This window comes from Malaclemys terrapin, chromosome 5 (genome assembly GCF_027887155.1).
Source record: "Malaclemys terrapin pileata isolate rMalTer1 chromosome 5, rMalTer1.hap1, whole genome shotgun sequence".
NCBI lineage: Eukaryota > Metazoa > Chordata > Testudines > Emydidae > Malaclemys > Malaclemys terrapin.
The window spans coordinates 110,340,093-110,359,938 of NC_071509.1; the positions used below are offsets into that span (position 1 = coordinate 110,340,093).

At 41.9% G+C, this 19,846-nt stretch overlaps 1 protein-coding gene across 2 annotated transcripts in view; it reads left to right on the forward strand.

Moving 5' to 3' along the window:
* The window catches only part of BANK1 (B cell scaffold protein with ankyrin repeats 1), a 305,120-nt gene extending 290,293 nt beyond the window's left edge, over positions 1-14,827 (forward strand). For both annotated transcript variants that reach the window (XM_054030861.1, XM_054030860.1), the window contains 2 exons: positions 1,025-1,080; positions 13,035-14,827. In XM_054030861.1, coding sequence (XP_053886836.1) covers positions 1,025-1,075 — 51 coding nt within the window. In that variant the 3' untranslated portion in view covers positions 1,076-1,080; positions 13,035-14,827. The remainder of the gene's footprint in view (positions 1-1,024; positions 1,081-13,034) is intronic.
* Positions 14,828-19,846: the final 5,019 nt, after the last annotated feature.

Genomic DNA, 19,846 nt, shown 5'->3' on the forward strand with positions numbered 1-19,846 from the left:
TAAAGCATATATGGTTTAATTAAGTTTGCCCAAATGTCTGCCAAAGACCAAATTGCTTCCATAGCTTCATCCAAAAAGCCTTCAGAATAACATTGAGCTTCTTTCACAACCTGTTAGCTTATTGATTATGAGCACTATCTTGATTACCTGGATGCATTTCCCCAGCTCTTCATCTCTCACCAGCATCTTGTTTCTATTCCCACTGCTGGCAGTTATCTCAGTAAACTCACTCACTTGATAATCAGTGGACTCCATTCTGATAGGGAAGGGAATGCATATACAAAAATCCATAAGACAGATAAGAAGTAGAGATGGGCCTAAACCATAAAATACACACTTTTATTTTGAACACCTCCACCAGTTCAAAGTGTTCATGAAATATGGAGCCAGTTATTGGATTTCAAATCCTTTGCTTTTCCCTGTTATTAGGAGAGAAATAATTCAAAGTGAATGCCACTCAGTGGAAGAGCTCACAAACTCATAGTGTTTCCTTGGAATTATCCCATAGGCAGGAATGGGAGGAGGCATCACTTAAGCTCCATGGAATGACCAAGACCCAAGATGTTAAAGACCATGGCTGGGATGTTCTTAAAGAGGCCCGGTGTCTTTACAATACTCCCCAACTCTCAATCTCCCTCAGACGCCACTCCATCCTTGCAGCTGCACATCCCCAAACAAAGAGGAGGGGACTCTTGTATAGACAGAGGCAAGGGTCAGACCCACCCCAGCTCATTCTCCAACAAAAATGACCAATTTTTATAGAAGTTTCACAGTTTTCCCCATAGCATTTTCCATATTTAACACCTTGGAAGAAAAACATTACTTAAGTGGCTGCCAGAAATATAGAAAGGATATTGTAGAATTTAAAGGAGAATTTTAAAAATTAACATATCACATTCTGTAAAAACAATCACTCACTCTAAATATGGACTTTGTGACCTTACTAGGTTTTTCAACATTCTATATTGTCCTAACTGCTCATGTCATGTTCATGGCTGTTTGTAAATTGTATACATCTTTTTAGCATCCAACTCGAAACCCACCAGAAAAGGAACAGATGCCTAAAGATAATTAATGGAGGTAAGAGCATATATAAATTATTTATTTTTATATAAAACAATTCCTAATAAAGTGCTTCATATCGGTGATGCATGCTCCTAACCATGGAATAGAAGTGACATCTCAGCCGTAATCCTGGCATCATTACTGCAATAAGCAGAAATGCACATAGTGCTATAGTATGTAGTGTTATGTATTGTACGTTATGGCCCTGATTTTTAGTCAGATTTCAGTGTGCCCTCAGTAGTACAGCGGCAGATTTGCACTGAGTCAGAAACACAACTGTCTTGTGTGTGCAATTAAAAAGTGGGTGCAGTTGTAGGTACAACTAATTGCACCAGCAAAATTAGAGGCTTTGGGGGAATATGTAGTCTGATATACTGAACAGATATATACTATCATACTATACATATACTGTCACAAAGGTATTGAATGAAAACCTATGCTGCATGTAACTAAAAACCATCATAATCCAGATATGAGGTTTATTTCTGATCTTGCTCACATCTGTGTAAATCAGTAGTGACTCCACTGAAATGAATGGAGAATGCAGGGGTAAGAATGGTGCAAGATCAGCATTAGGTGAACAGTGTCCCCAAAAGAGGATTGTGTTTGGTTTTTGCAGTGGCAGGTGTGAGCTACCTAGATTGGAGAACTAATATATTTTTGTTCATTTCTAGAATCTTTGGAGATTTCTCTAGGTTGCCTGAAAGGGTTTGCATTTTTGTAGTAGGCTTGTGAACTGTACATCCCGCAAAGCAGTATCCAGAGGCCTTGAGACATGGGAAAGGGTATTCACCAGAAATTAGTGACAAACAGTGAAGGCTTTCTATCACTGGGAAAGCTGGGATACTGCTACCCTGAGAAAAATAAGAAAATCAATGTACCTTTGCCCAGTTCTGTGTATAATTCACAACTGATAATTTTATGTATGAGAGAGACAAGGGTGGTGAGGAAATATCTTTTATAGGAGCAACTTCTGTTGGTGAGAGAGACAAGCTTTGCACTACGAGATGAGGGATTCCTATGCAGCAGTGGCTCTGGATCCCCTTATTGCAAAGTGCACCTTTCAGTAAGGGGATTTCAAAGCAGCAGTAGTACTTCATTAACCAGCCTCTCAGACACAATATAGCACTGAGGGGCACTTTCCCTTTATTAGTGAACATATGTAATGGAATGAAGGGAAGTTAGTATCCTAGCATGAACTTAAAATGCCTCACCAAGGACCACCACTGACATCAAAGCTAGCCACTGAGTTGATACTGGCTCCCTGTGTGCTAGGGACTAAATAGTTGTACAGATATATCCTTTAGGACCACAGGTACCTCACTTCTATGGCAGAACTAAATCAATGCTGCAAATTATTTTCACGTAAGGGGGGAAACTTTAGACTCTAGCTGGGACACCGTGAGAGATGAAAGCTGTCCAAGGAATGCACTCAATAAAGCATTTTCTAGGTGTTCTGGACTCACCCCATCTCTGGCCAGCTTTGCACACTTGTGGGTTACACCTGCACTTCCAGCCCCTGGCAGAACAGGGCAGGTTCAGGTTGCTTGCACCTCTGTATCCTAATTTAGGTGCTCACAGCCTGTGTCTTGTATTCAGAAGTTGCTGGAACCCAAGGAGTGACCCAAGACGAAAGTCATTCACTAACAGCGAAATATACAAATGTGTAGTAGAAAGTGTGAAGAAGATGGAAGATATCTGAAATGTTTTTATTGATATGCTGTGTACCTCTTCTATTTGATTGCACCCACGTATTAGACAGCATGATAGTAAAGAGTTAACTCAGTCTTGGGTGGTTTTACACATCTGCAGAAAGGCAGACAATGGTTGTAAATCCTTGATACTTGACAAACAATATGGATGTCAAAAGATGTTGCTCTTTTGTCACTATCCAAGGGGAGCACAACCACCCCTAGCTTATGGCAGGACCAGAGCCCTGCAGAGAGAAAGTCTGAAGAAAGAATTTGGAAATTATTAAAAACACTGGCCCTGAAACTGAAGGCAGAGGCAGGTCTGCAAAAAAAATTGTAATCCAGTCCCCAGGAGAGTGGGTGTAAGGGCTAAATTGGACCTAACTAAGGCTTGCTATGGAAATGCTATGCTTAGATAAGATGCCATGTGTGTAGACCTTTTGTTGTTCTAACCCTTGCCTGTCTGATCGATTTAGTCCTATGCATGAGTACATAATGTTTTGTTTTGAAAAAAATTATCAAGATCACTGCCTTTTCATCTAGTCACAGGTTCCTGAATGGAAGCCTGTAGCAGGGGCCAAATATAGTTGGATCTGCTGGGGAAACACAGTTGGTAAACAGGGGTTTTGTAACCTGGAAACCCAATCTATAAGTGGGACAAATCACAGGATTCCACTCTGAGAAGTGTTGGCACTGGGTCTGGCACTTGGAAGGCTACCCATGAAGAGACTGAGAGAGAGCTCAGAGATATAACTTATCCTGAAACAATGACAGTGGGGTACAAGAGAATGGCCCTATTATTTTCAAAGGGATTTCCCTTCACCAGAGAATTTGGAGCCGTCATTGGAAAGTTAACCACTGAGGTTTTTTGCTGTTTCTTTTTACACTATATTCTGTTTGTATGCTGTTTATTTCCAGCACCACAACTGGTTAATAAAGAGATCACTGAGGTAATACAAAGGTATTAATGTAAGGAGACTGTTCACAGAGAAACACTAATTAGCTATCAGCTATAGCCATTCAGTAATCTGTCATTTAAATGATGAGAGGATTATGTGTATTTACTACTCCCGTTTTCAGCAGCAGCAGAGTTTGCTGATGGGCTTTGTTAATGAATGTGACCTTTTTACTTTGGGCATCTCATTATATCCTGTTGGAATATTAACTGCTCTCTCTAGTAGTTCATTGACAACCTATCCTATTGCATATTGTACCTCAAGGACTCTGTTTTAATCACCAGTTGCTACCTGCACTTTCTTTTCTGTTCCGTATATTGCTTTTAAAACTATTTTAAACATTGTGGAATGATGAGAGTCATTAGGATTGATTGCTTAGAATAGAGATAGTCAACCTATGGCGCATGTGCCAAAGGCGACACGCAAGCTGATTTTCAGTGGCACTCACACTGCCCGGGTCCTGGCCACCAGTCCGGGAGGCTCTGCATTTTAATTTAATTTTAAATTAAGGTTCTTAAACATTTTAAAAACCTTATTTACTTTACATACAATAGTTTAGTTATATAATATAGACAGAGAGAAACCTTCTAAAAACGTTAAAATGTATTACTGGTATGCAAAACCTTAAATTAGAGTGAATAAATGAAGACTCGGCACACCACCTCTGAAAGGTTGCCGACCCCAACTTAGAAGATATAGAGATAGATAAATAGAATATTACTGCATTCATAGTCTTCCTGTCAATGCAGTCCTTGGCCTCTCTTCTGAGATTGCCAACAAGAGCTGAACTGAGACCATCAATTAATTTCACAGAATTTATCAATTACTTTTCCTTCATTCTGGACCTATGGTGAATTTGAACCAATTGCCTAGAAATGAAAGTTGCTACAGCCTGTTGCCAGCCCACTGAAGAACCCAATCCATCTGAACAAGTTAATGAATTATGTAGCCTTACACAGAGAAGAATGATCATGTCATGAAAGCATAGGGCTGAGAGTCAGATCTACATGCTGTTTCTGAAACTGCCACAGTCCTCCTTCAACAAGTCACCTGTGGCCTGATTTCATGCATGCTGAGCACCAGCAGCTCTTGTTGATGTCAGTGGGGGCTGAGTGTACGCAGAAGCTCTGAAAACTGGAGCATTAATCTCTTGTGCCTCAGTCTCCCATCTGCAGAATGGGCTAATAATACCTACCTGACAAGGACGGTCAGACTTCACTTTAAAATGTTTAAGTTATAGAGGTGAAAAGTATTACTATATTTACTGATATATGATATAATGATACATTAATTGCAGAATTATGTTATACTGAGGAGGAGATAACGTACCCTTTTAACTAAAACTAATACTGCATCTGTCTTCAAAAATAGGCTATTGTAAAGCTCAACTTTAGCCAACAATTACCTTGCAGTGCTGTGTGAGTTACTGCACTAAACAAAGGGGAACATTGCAGTATACTATATTAGAACCACTGTATGGTAATGGGTGGCACGACCTAATTTCAGACCTCAAAAGTAATCTTAATATGAAGCGCTCTTGAAACTTGCTGTCCTTCACTTAAATGAAGGAGGGTGGATTGATAGTGTTCCTGTTGTGTTTCCCGTTAGTGTCAGTGAAACTGATGGATTTCCTGCTCTCTAAAGTGCAATATTCAGGCTCTTCCTAGATTGGACTGTCAGTCAGTTTCATGAACACTCTGCCACTGCTGCTGCTACAGCACATATGGCAGGGAAGTAACATGGGAGATGGCAGGGAGACCACCATACGGAGAATAAACGAAAATAGGGGAGACATTCAACATATGGAAGAGAGATGGAAAAGAGACATTACAAGAAAATAGATCTTCCTCCTGAGACTAGGTTTCAATCACATTCTAATCTCTTCTCCTCCATGGTGGTGTCACTGCTCCCACTCTCCTGATAAGAAGGGGATGGTTAAAATATCAATACTTTTTGAGGCACGAAGATAGAGGCAATCGTTATTCTATCACATTCTTTTCACTAATTTCCAGAGTGTACATGGGGAGCAAGGTTGGAGAACAGGTTTGCCAGGAAGAGTCTACATACCTTACATGGCTGAGGTTGCTGACAGTTAATGTTGGTTGAAGCAATATTTACTTCCGCTCCTTGCTCTGTGAACCCCCTTGGAAAGATCACAGACTGTAACCATGAAATGGCCAGCCAATGTATTGTGCTTCCAATTGCTGGTGTACCGGGAGACTGATGATGATATAAAAAAAAGGGCGGGGGGTGTGCTGCTGACTGAGATCCATAAGCTTGGGGCATTATTGTTCTGTGGCCTCTTGCTCTCTGCTTATATTTGCAGCACTTCCGCCTTTGTACACCTGCCAGTGCCACACCTCATGGGAAAGAAAGCACTTCCTCAATGAACACAGCAAAGCACCAAAGTTTTTATATTAGTTCATTCCCTTCCATACCATTTTGCCCAGGAGTAGAATGTACAGTATGAGCCAATATCTGTAACAATGCCATTTATTCCCTTTGTTTAGGGTTTTTGAGCCCACATTTCTAAAACTCATCTCTGTGCTCCATCAATAATATAGTTTAAAATATGACCTTTTTTTTTTTGACTCACTGCAGCTATAGCTTTTAGCTGCACTTTATCCTGTTTTATTGTTGCTTCTATAATCAAACAGAGTGTTTATGTGCCTTTTGTGATTAAATGAGCCCTCAGAATTGTCTGGCCACTTCAGTTTATCATGCATTACTCAGCCTGTCTCCATCCAGCTGGCTTCATTTCCAGTGTCCCCCAGATCAGTGCTTTCACTTCCACACACCATCATTGCACCGAGAGACTTCTGAAGACATTCATCGCTCTTTCATGCAGTTCCCAGCTGGATGAAACTTTAAAGATGGGTGCTGAATATGCTATTCTCTACCTCCCTTTGTCCCCAGCTCTTGGGCAGGTCAGTGGGTCCACAAGTGTTCGCTCTGAGTGCAGAGCTTGGCCTATGGAATCAATATTAAATTCACTCAATCTTTAGGGCTGATAAAACATTGGTATTTAACCGGTTTGTGCAAAGTTAAAGGGCCAAGGTTAAATCATTCAGCTGTAAAAAGCAGTGACAGAAATAAATTTAAGCACCGTCCCCTATGTAGATATCACATTGTGGGGTGCAATCCCAATCAGTCAGGGTTGTTTCACCACCTTGTCTGCAACTTGGGTGCCTCACAATGCCTTGCTATTATGGCTCCCAACCTGGGCCTCTCACAAACAGCCGAACAGCATGCAGGTCACACCCTGAGTGTCTGTGTATAGCTGCAGTCCTGGTCCAGCCACTCTGACCCCAGCAGCATGTCAGCAACACACCAGCCACAGTCTGGTTTCTAGCAACTGTGGTTACTACTTCCTGGGTGGCCCCACCAAATTCCCAACCCAGGATTTTCCCTAAAAACATGTATTCTCCACTGTCCAGTCCTCTCCTGGACAGTTCAGATATTAGAGGTCCATTGCCCCTATAAATGGGTCAATGTATGACTGCTTGCTACTTTAATTGGCATTACCAAACAATTCAGTTTAAACACAACACTGGATTAGTTTTGATTAAAAAATAAACCAAGTTTATTTATCAACAACGAGAGAGATTTTAAGTGACTACAAATATAAAGTATTAAAGTGAGAACTGGTTACAAGAGAAATAAAGATAGAACACTTCCTAGTAGCTAAGACTTAAGAAACTAGACTTGGTTCAAGGTAAAATCCTTATCACAGGCTCCCATCATCATTTCTGATCAAATTTTCAAGTCAGAATCTCTCACAAAGTCCAAAGCTTGGTTCCTTTGTCTTCTTGGATGAAAGAGAGGAGTTTTTGCCCCTGACTTTTATAGTCCAGTCAACCTTTGAAGTGCACTTTCCTGAAAGTTACCCATAGATAAACTACCTTCCACTGCAAGGATGGAGGCATGAAGTTTCTCTGTAAAAGAGGTTCTTCTTCGAGTGATTGCTCATATGTATTCTACTATAGGTGTGTGTGCTCGCCACGTGCACCGGTGCCGGAAGTTTTTCCCTTAGCAGTACCCGTAGTGGGAGAGCACCGCTGCGACCCCTGGAGTGGCACCGACATATCGCGCCATAAAGGGGGCTGCGTGCTCCCCCCACCCTCAGTTCCTTCTTGCCACCAGTGAAGATAGTCGGAACTTGCTCCAGCTTAGCTGCAGCTCTTCTAGCCTTAGTGGACTGCAGATCTTCCCCTACCTAGACGACTGACTGCTCAAGGGCCGGTCTCGGTCTCTGGTGCAGCAGCAGACGAGCTTCCTGCTAGGCACCTGCGGGGCACTAGGTCTTCTGGTAAACGAGGAGAAATCCACGTTGATCCCGGTTCAGCACATAACCTTTATAGGGGTGCTGCTAGATTGCCAGGGGGCCACGGCCTCCCTCCCACGGGACAGATTCGAGACGCTCACAGCACTGATCGCAGGGGTCACAGCCTTTCCGGTAACCACGGCACGGGTGTGCCTGCAAATCCTAGGCCACATGGCAGCATGCACCGATGTGGTGCGACATGCCAGGCTCCGAATGAGGCCCCTCCAGCTTTAGCTGGCCTCCCGGTACTCCCAGGCCAGGGACGGTCTGGACAAGGTTGTCACGGTGCCACCCAGAGTGGTGGCAGACCTTCAATGGTGGACCCACCCGAGCAACATGCTCCAGGGTATTCCCTCCGAGAGCCGCCCCCCTCTCTAGATCTGGTGTCAGATGCCTCGGACCTGGGCTGGGGAGCCCACGTGGGGATTTTCAGGATCCAGGGTATGTGGTCTCCCGAGGAGCTGACCCTGCACATAAATGTCAGGGAGCTCAGGGCCGTACGCCTAGCGTGCAGGGCCTTTTTCCAGCACGTGCACAAGAAGGTAGTTAGAGTCCTCACGGACAACATGACTGTCATGTATTACATCAACAAGCAGGGGGGCACGCACTCCCGGATCTTATGCCAGGAAGCCCAGCTCCTGTGGGAGTTCTGTATAGCGCACAACATACTTGTGTGGGCCTTCTACCTGCCCGGCAAGAGCAACACACTCGCGGACCACCTGAGCAGGGTGTTCTCCCAGCAGCACGAGTGGTCCCTGCACAGGGAGGTAGCCAGGGGGATCTTCCTATAGTGGGGTACTCCCCATGTAGACTTGTTCGCCACCACCCAGAATCGGCAGTGTCCTCGGTTCTGCTCCAGAGCAGAGTGGGCGACGTGGAAATACTGGATGGGTTCCTGCTCCCATGGTCGGGGGCCCTGTTGTACGCCTTCCCGCCCTTTCCCCTAATAGGCAGGGTCCTCCAGAAGGTGAAATCAGACGGGGCGAGGGTTATCCTCATAGCCCCAGATTGGGCCCGTCAGCATTGGTAGGGGACCCTACTGCAACTCTTAGCGGCCCCGCCTCGCAGGCTGCCGCTCCGCCCGGACCTCCTCTCCCAGGAGGAGGGCCATCTCCTCAATCCCAACCTAGCCGCGCTTCACCTGACAGCGTGGCTGCTCCATGACTGACCAAGGAGGAACACAGGTGTTCTGTGGAGGTAAGATCGGTCCTGCTGGAGAGTAGGAAGCCTTCCACGCGTCGAACCTACCTCGCTAAATGGTATAGGTTCTCTATGTGGGCGAGGGAAAGAGGTTCCTCTCCTTCTTCCGCGTCTATCCAGCTTGTCCTTGATTACCTCCTGTCCCTTAGGACCCAAGGGCTGGCGCCCTCCTCCATCAGGGTGCACCTGGCAGCCATCTCGGCCTTCCACCCTCCGGTGACGGGACAGTCCGGTTCTCCCACCACATGACTTCCAGGTTTTTGAGGGGTTTGGACAGGGTGTTCCCTTACGCTAGACCCCCTGTTCCGTCTTGGGATCTGAACCTGGTGCTGTCACAATTACAACACTGTAAAATTTCAGATTTATATAGCTGAAATCATGAAATTTATGATGATTAAAATCCTGTGACCCTGAAATTGACCAAAATGGACTGTAATTTGGTAGGGCCCTACATATAATGTTGCTACCTACATTTCATCATGATACTATTGACCAGCAAGTTATTAGTTTTCAAATGATACCTTACAAGACATATTTTGTATAAATATTATTACAGTGGTGTATCAGGTGTGAATATAGGGTTCATTTGGTCACAGTAGGTCCATTGCTAGCCATAGTCTGTGACGTTAAAACAAATTACAGAAAAATCCTGAGCAAAAAGTTCTCTCCTAGAATAGATACTATAGGCCTCATTCCCCTCTCACTTATACCAGTTTTACACCGCTGACTCCAGTCCTGATTTATGCTGGTATGAAAGGATAATCAGGCTTCAGGATTCATTGCTCCTCACAGCATCTCTGGATAGTAGTCAGCTTTTAGGTTAGACAAAGATTCCCTCCCAACCTTCTAACACACTTATTACGCTCCTTCCCCAAAGTCTCTGATACAGACAGTTATAGTCCCACCCCTGAGGTGTGGCTTACTCCTCCTCCCTTTTCTCTCCGTGGTGCTTGTGATCACCAGTCTTTGGAGCATTTTCTGTCCTGTCCCCATGTTGTCTGGGACCTGGGTTCTTTTCTGGCATCTGGTGCCTCCACTCAAAGTGACTCCTCACTTTCCCATATACCCATGCCTGCTAACCCTTGAGAAAATCAATTATAATACTGCTAGCTTGCAAGGACTGTAAAGCCCATTACACATTTACAAGGAACAATACAGTAAATAAAAAAATCCCTGCAAAGGAGTGGTACACCAGAAATAACACCATAAAAAAGGGGGACTTTGCTGGGAATGCAAAAGTAGGATCTGGAGAATGAAAGGGTTAAGGTTAATTAATTATTAATTAATATTAAAAATAAAGGAATTCCCTACCTCCCAACACTTGCAAACCCCAGTTCTTCCCTGGCACCTCCCTGAGGCAGATGATATAGCTGAGGTTAAATGTCCTGAGATGGAGTGTTGCAGCCCTGTGGCATTGACTGGCTTAAATAAAAGTCACCTTACTTTTTCTTCACCCCTGGGTAGGACAGGGTCCTCTCCTGACTCCAACTGGGATCACTGGTTCCTGGGTCTGGAATCCTCCTGGGATTTCAGCTGGCTCTCAGTAGCCAGTGCTGGATCAGATCTTTCCCTCTGGATGTGGGTTGCTGCAGTGCCGAAACTGCCTGGTTTATGCAGCTAGAGCCTCAGAGCAGTGCAAAACTCACTTCAGGGGAAGTAGGAGTTTAGCAGGGACTCGGTGAGCTGCACTCTCCCTCCTCCAGCTTCCAAACTCAAAGTGAAACGATATGCTCTCCCTGTGTCTATCAGGCTGTTCCCTCATTTGGAGCTGTTAAGCTGCTTGTCTTTGGTCCCTTGGATTGCTTGTACGGATTGCCCCATGCAGACGCCTCCCTTTCGGCCTCAGCAGGGGTTTCTAGTTCCATCTGTTCCTACCCCTGACTCGAAGCGTGCTGGGAATGAGGTCAAAGGACTGGTGCAGCTATTTTAGTTGTAGGCCCTTTTGGTAGGGCCCCCTAAAGGCTTAGACTGGAGCTCCGGAAGCTGGCAAACTCCAAGTGGCTGTTACATAGGACTCAGCATGACCTAAAAGTTAATAAATTCAAACTACTGCATTAAATACCTTGCCTCCCTTTTCAACATTTCAGGGCAGATCCTCAGCTAGTGTGAATGGGCATAGCTCCACTAATTTCAGTGGAGCTATGCCAACTTATACTAACTAAGGATCCGGACCCTTATCTCTAGTGAAGGAACTACAGCTGGAGAAAACCATTAAGACGAAAAAGTTTATTAAAACAGTAGGTAAACTGAAGATTGCTAACATGAGATGAATCATGCAGCGTGAGAACTCTGGATTAGCAAGTGGTGATCTCTGTCACTTTTAGAAAATTGCTATACCAGTAAGAGAGGAAAGGATAGGGGGAGAGAGAATTACATGTGGGAGAATAACTTGCAAGATAAAATTTATTCAGCAAATTGTGCTAATGTTCTTGTTTATGACAGAATAGATTGTCATGGACAAAACAGATTGTCCCTCTCCTTCAAAAAAATGATTGAGTCGGAACCCTTCTGGTCTCGTCTGTGACAAAATTTGAGTTGGAGACCTAGCTCAAAGGAAAACAATACCACACTGGTAGTGACCTGTGTTTTTGAAAAGCAGGACATGCTCATCGAGAGGCACATATGCCTGCTGCTTAAAATAGAGTACTGCTACCTGTTGTACAAAAGTGAAATGGCCCTAACAAGAATGACAGAGGAGTGTGCTACAACTTCTTCCTTTTTCATCACATCTGGCCCTGCCAAGTTAACAGCAAGATAGAAATAGTGTTGGAAATGGAATATATTTTACATGCGCCACTGAAGAGAAATGCATTTACGGGGTGAAATTCTCAAATCCTTTATAAAAACTGGGTGGCTGAGCTTTTTGTTCCTGAATTAAAACCTATTGAAGTCAATGGAAAGATTCCTATTTTTTTTCAACAGGCTTTCAGCCATTCCCTTTATGCATGTCTGACCTGAAACCAAAGTGATGAAATACATTTACTGATAGCAGTCAGACGAATCCTAAATCAGATTGTGTGTTTTTTGTTTAACTTGAACAAATCAGACCACTAATGCAACAGCATAGTAAAAGGAATTGGGGGATATAGACCTGTACCACTTAAGTCAATAGATATTTATTACTGTCTTCAAGGGTAGGCTCATCCCCTGCATCCCTGAAATAACTCTTGCTACTTTTTCTAACATCAGACCAGCAGCCTTCAAAGTGGGACAATCCTAAAAGAGATGTAAATAATTCCTTATACCATGACATTCTTCCCAGCATTTTGCTATGAATTTTGAAGTAGATCCTCAGCTGGAGCAAATGTGCGTAGCTACACTGAAGTCCATGGATCCATTCCTATTTAAACTAGCTGAGGATTTGAGCCTTTTTAGTATGTTGTCTTGCAAGACAAGTGTGAAAACATGTCTTCATAATTTTACACTGACATTCTGCTATTGCATTTTTGCTGGGGCATGGAAAGGAAGACATATTTGAGTGTGAATCATAAAATACATGCATTAGTGAAATGCAAATTAGCAAGGCTCCTCGCACAAAGAAACATTCAAAAGTAAGCTTCTCTGGCCAAATTCTCTTTTGCCTTCAGCGCTGCAACTTTCACATGGTGTTCACTCCTTTATCAAATTGAGTTCTATGCATGTAGAAAGAGCAGAGTTGAAATCCTGGATGTGGATCTGAAAGCAGAATTAATGCTCTTGAGGCTTTATCTAAACCTTCAAGAAATGTTGTATTTGATCATGTACCCACCCATTGCTAAAAGTTTATTCAATAATATGCATTTTTATTATTCCCTGCAGTGCACCTCTTCATTCTGTCTTGCATCAGCTGCCTCTGTTCAGCATCCCACACACGTATCCAATCTACATCTTGACTTACGCTCAATCTACTGCACATATTGCTAAGAAAATGACCATGCTCTCATCACTGCAGTTTCTGCACCTTGGAATCATATGGTTTGGACAATCCTGGCAAAAGTCCAGCATTGCTGAAGAAAGTAGTAATAAAAATTTATTGTCAAGTCAGCACTAAATTTTACACTCTTTCCTTGCTGTTTATTTCAGTTGATTCTCTAAATGAGAGGTTAAGAAAAAAACTGTGCCTTGTTTTGTGTATCGTATTTTATACTCCTTTCAACTGCTACAAAACTGTTAGAGAAGTGCAGCTAAAAAGTGCCACTAAAAAGCTGAATAAGATGCTTGATTTAAATGGACTCACATGCACACAACTGGTGAAGTTATAAATACAGAGAAGTTGTATGTTTTCCTTTCTGTTGTTTAAAAACATTTTTATACAAATTTGTAATGTCTGTTTATACAGGAAACTTGCCTCTTTTGCCAGGAGGAATGACTGTATTCTAATTAGAGCTACTTTCTAACGGCCATATCTTTGTATATTAAGTTTGGAAGTAAATCAGCACGAGTTATCTGCAGCTATAAGCAAGATTACAAAAAATAATGTTTACAAGGCAGGTTTGTGTTTGTGTATGTATGTTTAATTGTGTGCCTAGGGTAAACTAGAAACACAGAACCAGGCTCCAACCTCTGGTAAACCCATGCAATCCCAGTAAAACCCATGCAGTGATTGGCATAACCGAGCAGAATTTGACTCAAATTGTGGTCTGCATTCACATAGCAACATACTCTGAGATTGAAATGAGCACCCTCAGTTGTGCAGGAAAACTTACAAGATTTGAAGAAATGACCCTTCTTATCCACACAAGGGAAATGTACAGGTATGTATATGCAAGTTACACTCTAGCCAGTACTGTATCCTAGAGATAGCACTCACACAATGCTAGAACTGATTGAAGTGTTTGTGGCCAGCAATTTAGTTATTGGTTTTTCTATCTGAGAACAATTTTTGCAGGTCATGAATTTTACTGATTTTTTTTTTTTTTTTGGTTATTCATTATTGATTGGCAAATAATTTTCCTCAACACATTTAGGCCTGTGCATTGTTCATACACTGTTCACAGTGAGTCATATCAGACATTCAAAATTCTCAGTCTGCCCTTTCAGCTGTGTAATTAGGCAACTAAGTCACCTGATATGGTTTTTGTTCCCTGACTGGATGATCTAATGTAAGCATCTCCAGTGTGAATATTCTTGTTAATGCACAAGCACCTGAATACGTTTGAATAAAAGTTCCTCCCTGAACAAAATACCAATGTCTATGGAAAAAAAAAGCTCTGAACATGGTCGGATTGAGGAATGATTCAGGTGAGTGAACATGTTCACTAAGACTTTTTCCTGCTATTTGCCCTGATTTAGCAAAGAGTTATTTGTGACAAGAAAGAGAACTGTTACAAAGAGAGATGATCTGAAGAGCCAGTGTTTGGATTTGGTTTAGATTTAAAGTAGAGTTCAGGGTCTGGATTTGACACCAACAAAATCTTGCGAGGTATTTTCATGAAGTTGTCTCCCACACCTGTGTATAATTTTAAGATGATTAGGGCTGGTTGAAAATTTTCTGTTGAAACTGTTTCACCATAGAAAATTGGGTTTTTGACTAAATGTAATTTTTTTGTGAAAAGTGTCTGCTTTCTGTAGCAAATTTCTCATTTTCATTAAAATCCAAAACCTGAAAACTATTGGTTTTGGCTGGAAATGTTTGGTTTTACGAGGAAAAATAGGAATGTTCGGAGGGAAAAAAAAACATTTCCCCCCCTGGTCTAGTTTGGACTGAAGGTTTTAATTCCGGCCTGTTTCTAGTTCTGCTCTTACTCTTAATCTGCTGCTACCCTTCTTAATCCCCCCCCCCCCACACACACACACACACACACACACCAATGGTTACCTCAAGTCATTTGCTTGCCTGGTGACATTAAGCCAGACTGTGTGGATTGCCAGAGTCTCCCTGAAGGAAGAGATGGCATGTTTGGGCCTGTGGCATGTTTGGGCCTGTGTTTCTTTTCTCCTGAACCCCAAAATGGGTGACCTCCAGCGGGCCTGAGCCAGAAGGCTGACTTTCCCTCGCCAGACCTGTACAGTAGACCACCTGGATGATGAGGGGCTGAGTGAGTACATGTCCTAAGAGGGCACTGGGGAAAGACTAAGCTTTAATAGGCACACTGAGCTCAAGAGGAACCTATTTGTTCTCGGAGAACAGTGTTCGACAATGATCAGGTAAAATTCTTGAAAATAATATATCTTAGTCACCTTTTTTGCTTTTCCTCTGTTCAACTTGCTATTACATGTCTCTTCCATTCTTCCATGATTTATGTGAGGCTGTTACTTTTGATGACAAAAGTATCATAAGGTCACAGATTTAGCTTGACATTGTCTCTGACTGGCCACATTTTGTAAAAATATAGGCATTAATTCTTCAATCTTAACATAGGCACCAGACTCATACAAATGAGCATCAATTTGTTATTGATTATTAGGTAAGTGCTATATGACATAGTGTTTGCTCTGAGGGGCTTACAGTATAAATGGAGATGGTGCAAATCAGATGACAATTCTCTGGTGTTAATAGAATATTTTCTCTAGTTTCCTTCAGTCTGCTCAGACTATTGGTTGGTTTTTGTGAATATATAGATCTAGGGTTCTCAGCACGGATGCTGAAACCCCCAACAAGTGACAGGAAGTCACAACCACCCTGCCATTCCCATATTGCTAAGGGGGAAGGGGCATGCGTGTATACTAGCTAGACTAAGGAGTCCCATGTGCAGTATTTAAGAATTTTAGAAATTTTGCAAAAGGAACACCACAAGTCAGAAGAACAGCAAGAGGCAATTATAGCAAGAAAACCACTCCAAAGGATGGCATTCCAATTTGATGAGCTTTGGTTATTGGTAACTATAAAATGCAACCAGAATTGCTTCCACCATTATATATTTTCTGGATGTTACTATCTTCAGTATTTTGTTATTTTTCAATTGATTTTTTTCAATCCAGTTTTAAATGAGTACAGTTTAGTGTATGGAAAGATAAATTTGGTGTTTTCATTGCTCTTTGCTTATCAGTAAATCTTGCAGCACCTTCATGGGTGTGTTTTGTACACTCTTATTACATGCTATGTGTTTGTACAGTGCCTAGAACAATGGTCCTTAGTTGAACTTCTAAATTAATGAATTAAATAACAATACTAATAACTATTATTTTCTTACATAGCCTTTTAATGACACACTTAGCCAAACCAAATTGAAAGCCTTATTCTCTAATAACTTTATAGCTGATATGAGAATTAATGGCATACCCTAGACGTCCATATGGAAATGCCGCAGCAGACAGTAAAACAAGAGGATTATGATACAGCATTGCACACAAAAGAGGAGAAAGGCGGACATTTTTGCTTTTGGCCATATGGTTATCCTCTCTTTTCCACAGTCCTGAATTAGATCCAAATAGCTGTAGCTTAGAAGCCACCAAAAACCTGAGGGATTATTCTCTTCGGAGGGCAGGGGTACTCATTAGTATCCATGGGGTATGGGAAGGGGTGTGGCCTCATAAACACATGGCACCTGAGGAGCTGCGGGGACTCCTACTCCCAGCCCCATGGATTTTGGGGTATCCAGACCAGGTGTTCATCAGTGCTTTGCTCTTTACCACATGGCCAATGGGCTTGGTCTAAAGCCTACTAAAGTCAATGGCAGTCTTTCTATTGACTTCAGTGGGCTCTGGATCAGACTCTAATTTTGTTTCTTATAAGGAGAAATACTGAATCCCCATTTGCTGCAAGGCAAAACACAGAGAGAGAGACTTCTGAGAAAAGAAGGAAGAGATATGACATCATTGCTATAATGTAGACATGTCAGCAAGAAAAGCAGCACTAAAAACTCAGTCAAATTCAGCTCTCATATAATTGTGTACAATTCCCAGTGAAGTCAATGGAATTTGTAGGCACAAACCCTAGGACATAATCATTCTAATTCAGGAATGCAACAAAGAGAAGATAACCATGGAGCCAAATTTTGTGTACTTTATGTAACTAATATAATTGACTTAATTCGGACTACTCACAAGCAGGATTTGGCGACTAAAGCCTTTGAAAATTGCTGATCGAACCATCTAATAAACCCAGCTTATCCACAGAATTCTTAGATCTTGCATCTGTTGCTTTCATATAGAAAACCCATTGTGCTTGACGGATAGTGTCTCACTGTTACATAATGGATGACATAAAGTAAAAGTAAATATTTTAAACTGCTGTAACTGTCACTGAAATAGCTTTAAACACAAGCCTTGTCACAAGTGATATGGCAAAGGCAAAACAATGTTTTTCCCACCGTCCCTGACGCTGTGCTGTCCTACAAAATAATTGTCTCCAGAGGAATCAATCACTCACATTTTTAATGACTTAATGAGCAAATTGCACTGCCTGTCCACAGAAACTCTCTGGTGTTACCATGTGCAGCCAAACCCTGCTTGCCTTTTTTCATCCAAAATTTCCACTAAAGCAGGATTTGACTTGAACTCTCCAATATTCTCTCCATGCTGCCCTGTGCTTTAATCTGGAATGACATGTCCTATCAATGTCATACACACTTTTTTGTCCCAGCTCATCTCTAACGTCCCAGCCCACTTTTGAGAGTGCCAAAATTCATATCTTATCAGCCATATATAGTCCTTAATAATATAGACTTTGTGGAATGGAATCTTACAGTGCTCTGTCAACAAGCTGAGAACAGGAACCTCTATCTTGTTTATATTTGACATGCTCTGCGAAGCCAATAGCCAAAGTACCCTTTTTTTTTTTTTTTCCTTTGTCAGCACAATGGTTTATACAGTCTTCAGTGGGTATTCCTAGAAGTCTTTGTACTTCAGCACATGATGTATGTGTGAGTTAGTGAAATCATTCTCCTTTCTGCTGTCAACAAAAGCAAAAGTGTGTCTTTCTCATCTGTCATGTGCACTGCAACGGTAATCCTCTTGCATTACTGCCTGCTGCAGCATTTCCATGTGCACCTCCAGCGTGGGCCACTAATTCTTGTATAAAGCTATAAACAAATAAGTTATTAGAAAATAAGGCTTTTAATTTCTGTTGGCTAAGTGTCTTTCATTAAAAAATATGAGAAAAAAATAAATGAATTAAGTAAGAATAATACTACGAACAACAATTCACTTATTTACAGGATCACATAGAGGTCCAATTAAGATCAGAGCTCCATTGTTCTATGCACTGTACAAACACAGAGCACATAGTAAGACAGAGAGAAAACACACCTATGAAAGCACACCTGGCAAGCAAAATGACAGGTTTCAGAGTAGCAGCCATGTTAGTCTGTATCCGCAAAAAGAAGAACAGGAGTACTTGTGGCACCTTAGAGACTAACAAATTTATTAGAGCATAAGCTTTCGTGGACTGTAGTCCATGAAAGCTTATGCTCTAATAAATTTGTTAGTCTCTAAGGTGCCACAAGTACTCCTGTTCTTCTTTTTTCTGGCAAGCAAAGAGCACTGAAAATACCAGTTCTATCCTTCCATACACTAAAGTGTACGCCATTAAAACTGGATTAAAAAATAACAAAATACTGAAGACAGTAACATACAGGATAAAATATAATAGTGGAAGTGATCCTGGTTTTATTCTGTATTTACCAATAACCAAAGCTCACCAGACTGGGATGCCACCCTCTGAGGTGGTTCTGCTATAATTGCTGCTCTCTGTAACTCTGACTCACAGAGTTCCTTTTGCAAAATTTCTAAAATTCTCAAACACCTCACATGAGACCTTCCAATCAGTCTCCCACACAATCTGCATAGCCTATCATTTTCACTGCATTGCAGGTGCTCTGGAATTTTTCCATTTAAAAAGCCTTCTCCAATCTCAGATATAACTCTCAGTTCTTTAAGGTGAAGAATGCCAATGCTGGAGGTCCAAACTATGAAGTCCAGGAGCAGCTATTGAACTCCTATTTCCCTGTTGGTTTCCAGGTTGTCTTTTTTTTTTTCATGCTGGTCAGTGGTGCATCTTTTGTAGAACTGAACAGAAGAGACTCTGTGTTTGGATGTGGATGTGGTTTAGCTTCAGGCTACAATTCAGTGTTCAGATTTGAGGGAGAATTGGGGGTAGAGTTTGGATTGAACAGTGATGAACTCTTGTGAGGAAACATGCCCTTTCCAGTTTTGGCTCTCACTTGGGGCCAAATCCACCAGGCAGTTCAAATCCAATTTCAAACCTACATGAACTTCAACCTCCCAAAATAAGCAATGGTTCAGATTTTAGGCTCACTTTTTCATTCACCTGTTGTCTTTTTTTCAACTTGACAGTGGTTAGCTTCATATCCTTTTCAGTATTCTGACTTTCAACTTTATAGCTGTCCAACAGCAATGAATCAATTCAATCCATTTGTTGACTATTTGTTCAGATACCAACATAAATTTAGTACATGTAGCAGACCTGAAGGGAGTTGGCCTAGCCAATGTATCTTCACTAGTTAGGAATGGTTATCTTGTCGAATGGCTCTACCAACCATGAATCACATGGACATATTCCATTCATTATCCCTGTGCTGTGTGTATAATGTGCCAGATTTATTTTATTAGTGGGGCTGGGACCCAGGGTATAAAATGTCAGTGCTGCTGAAGATTGATTTCAAATAGGAAATCTCTATCATTACAGGAGTAATATCCAGATGATGAGAATTTTACTAACAGTCCTCGTG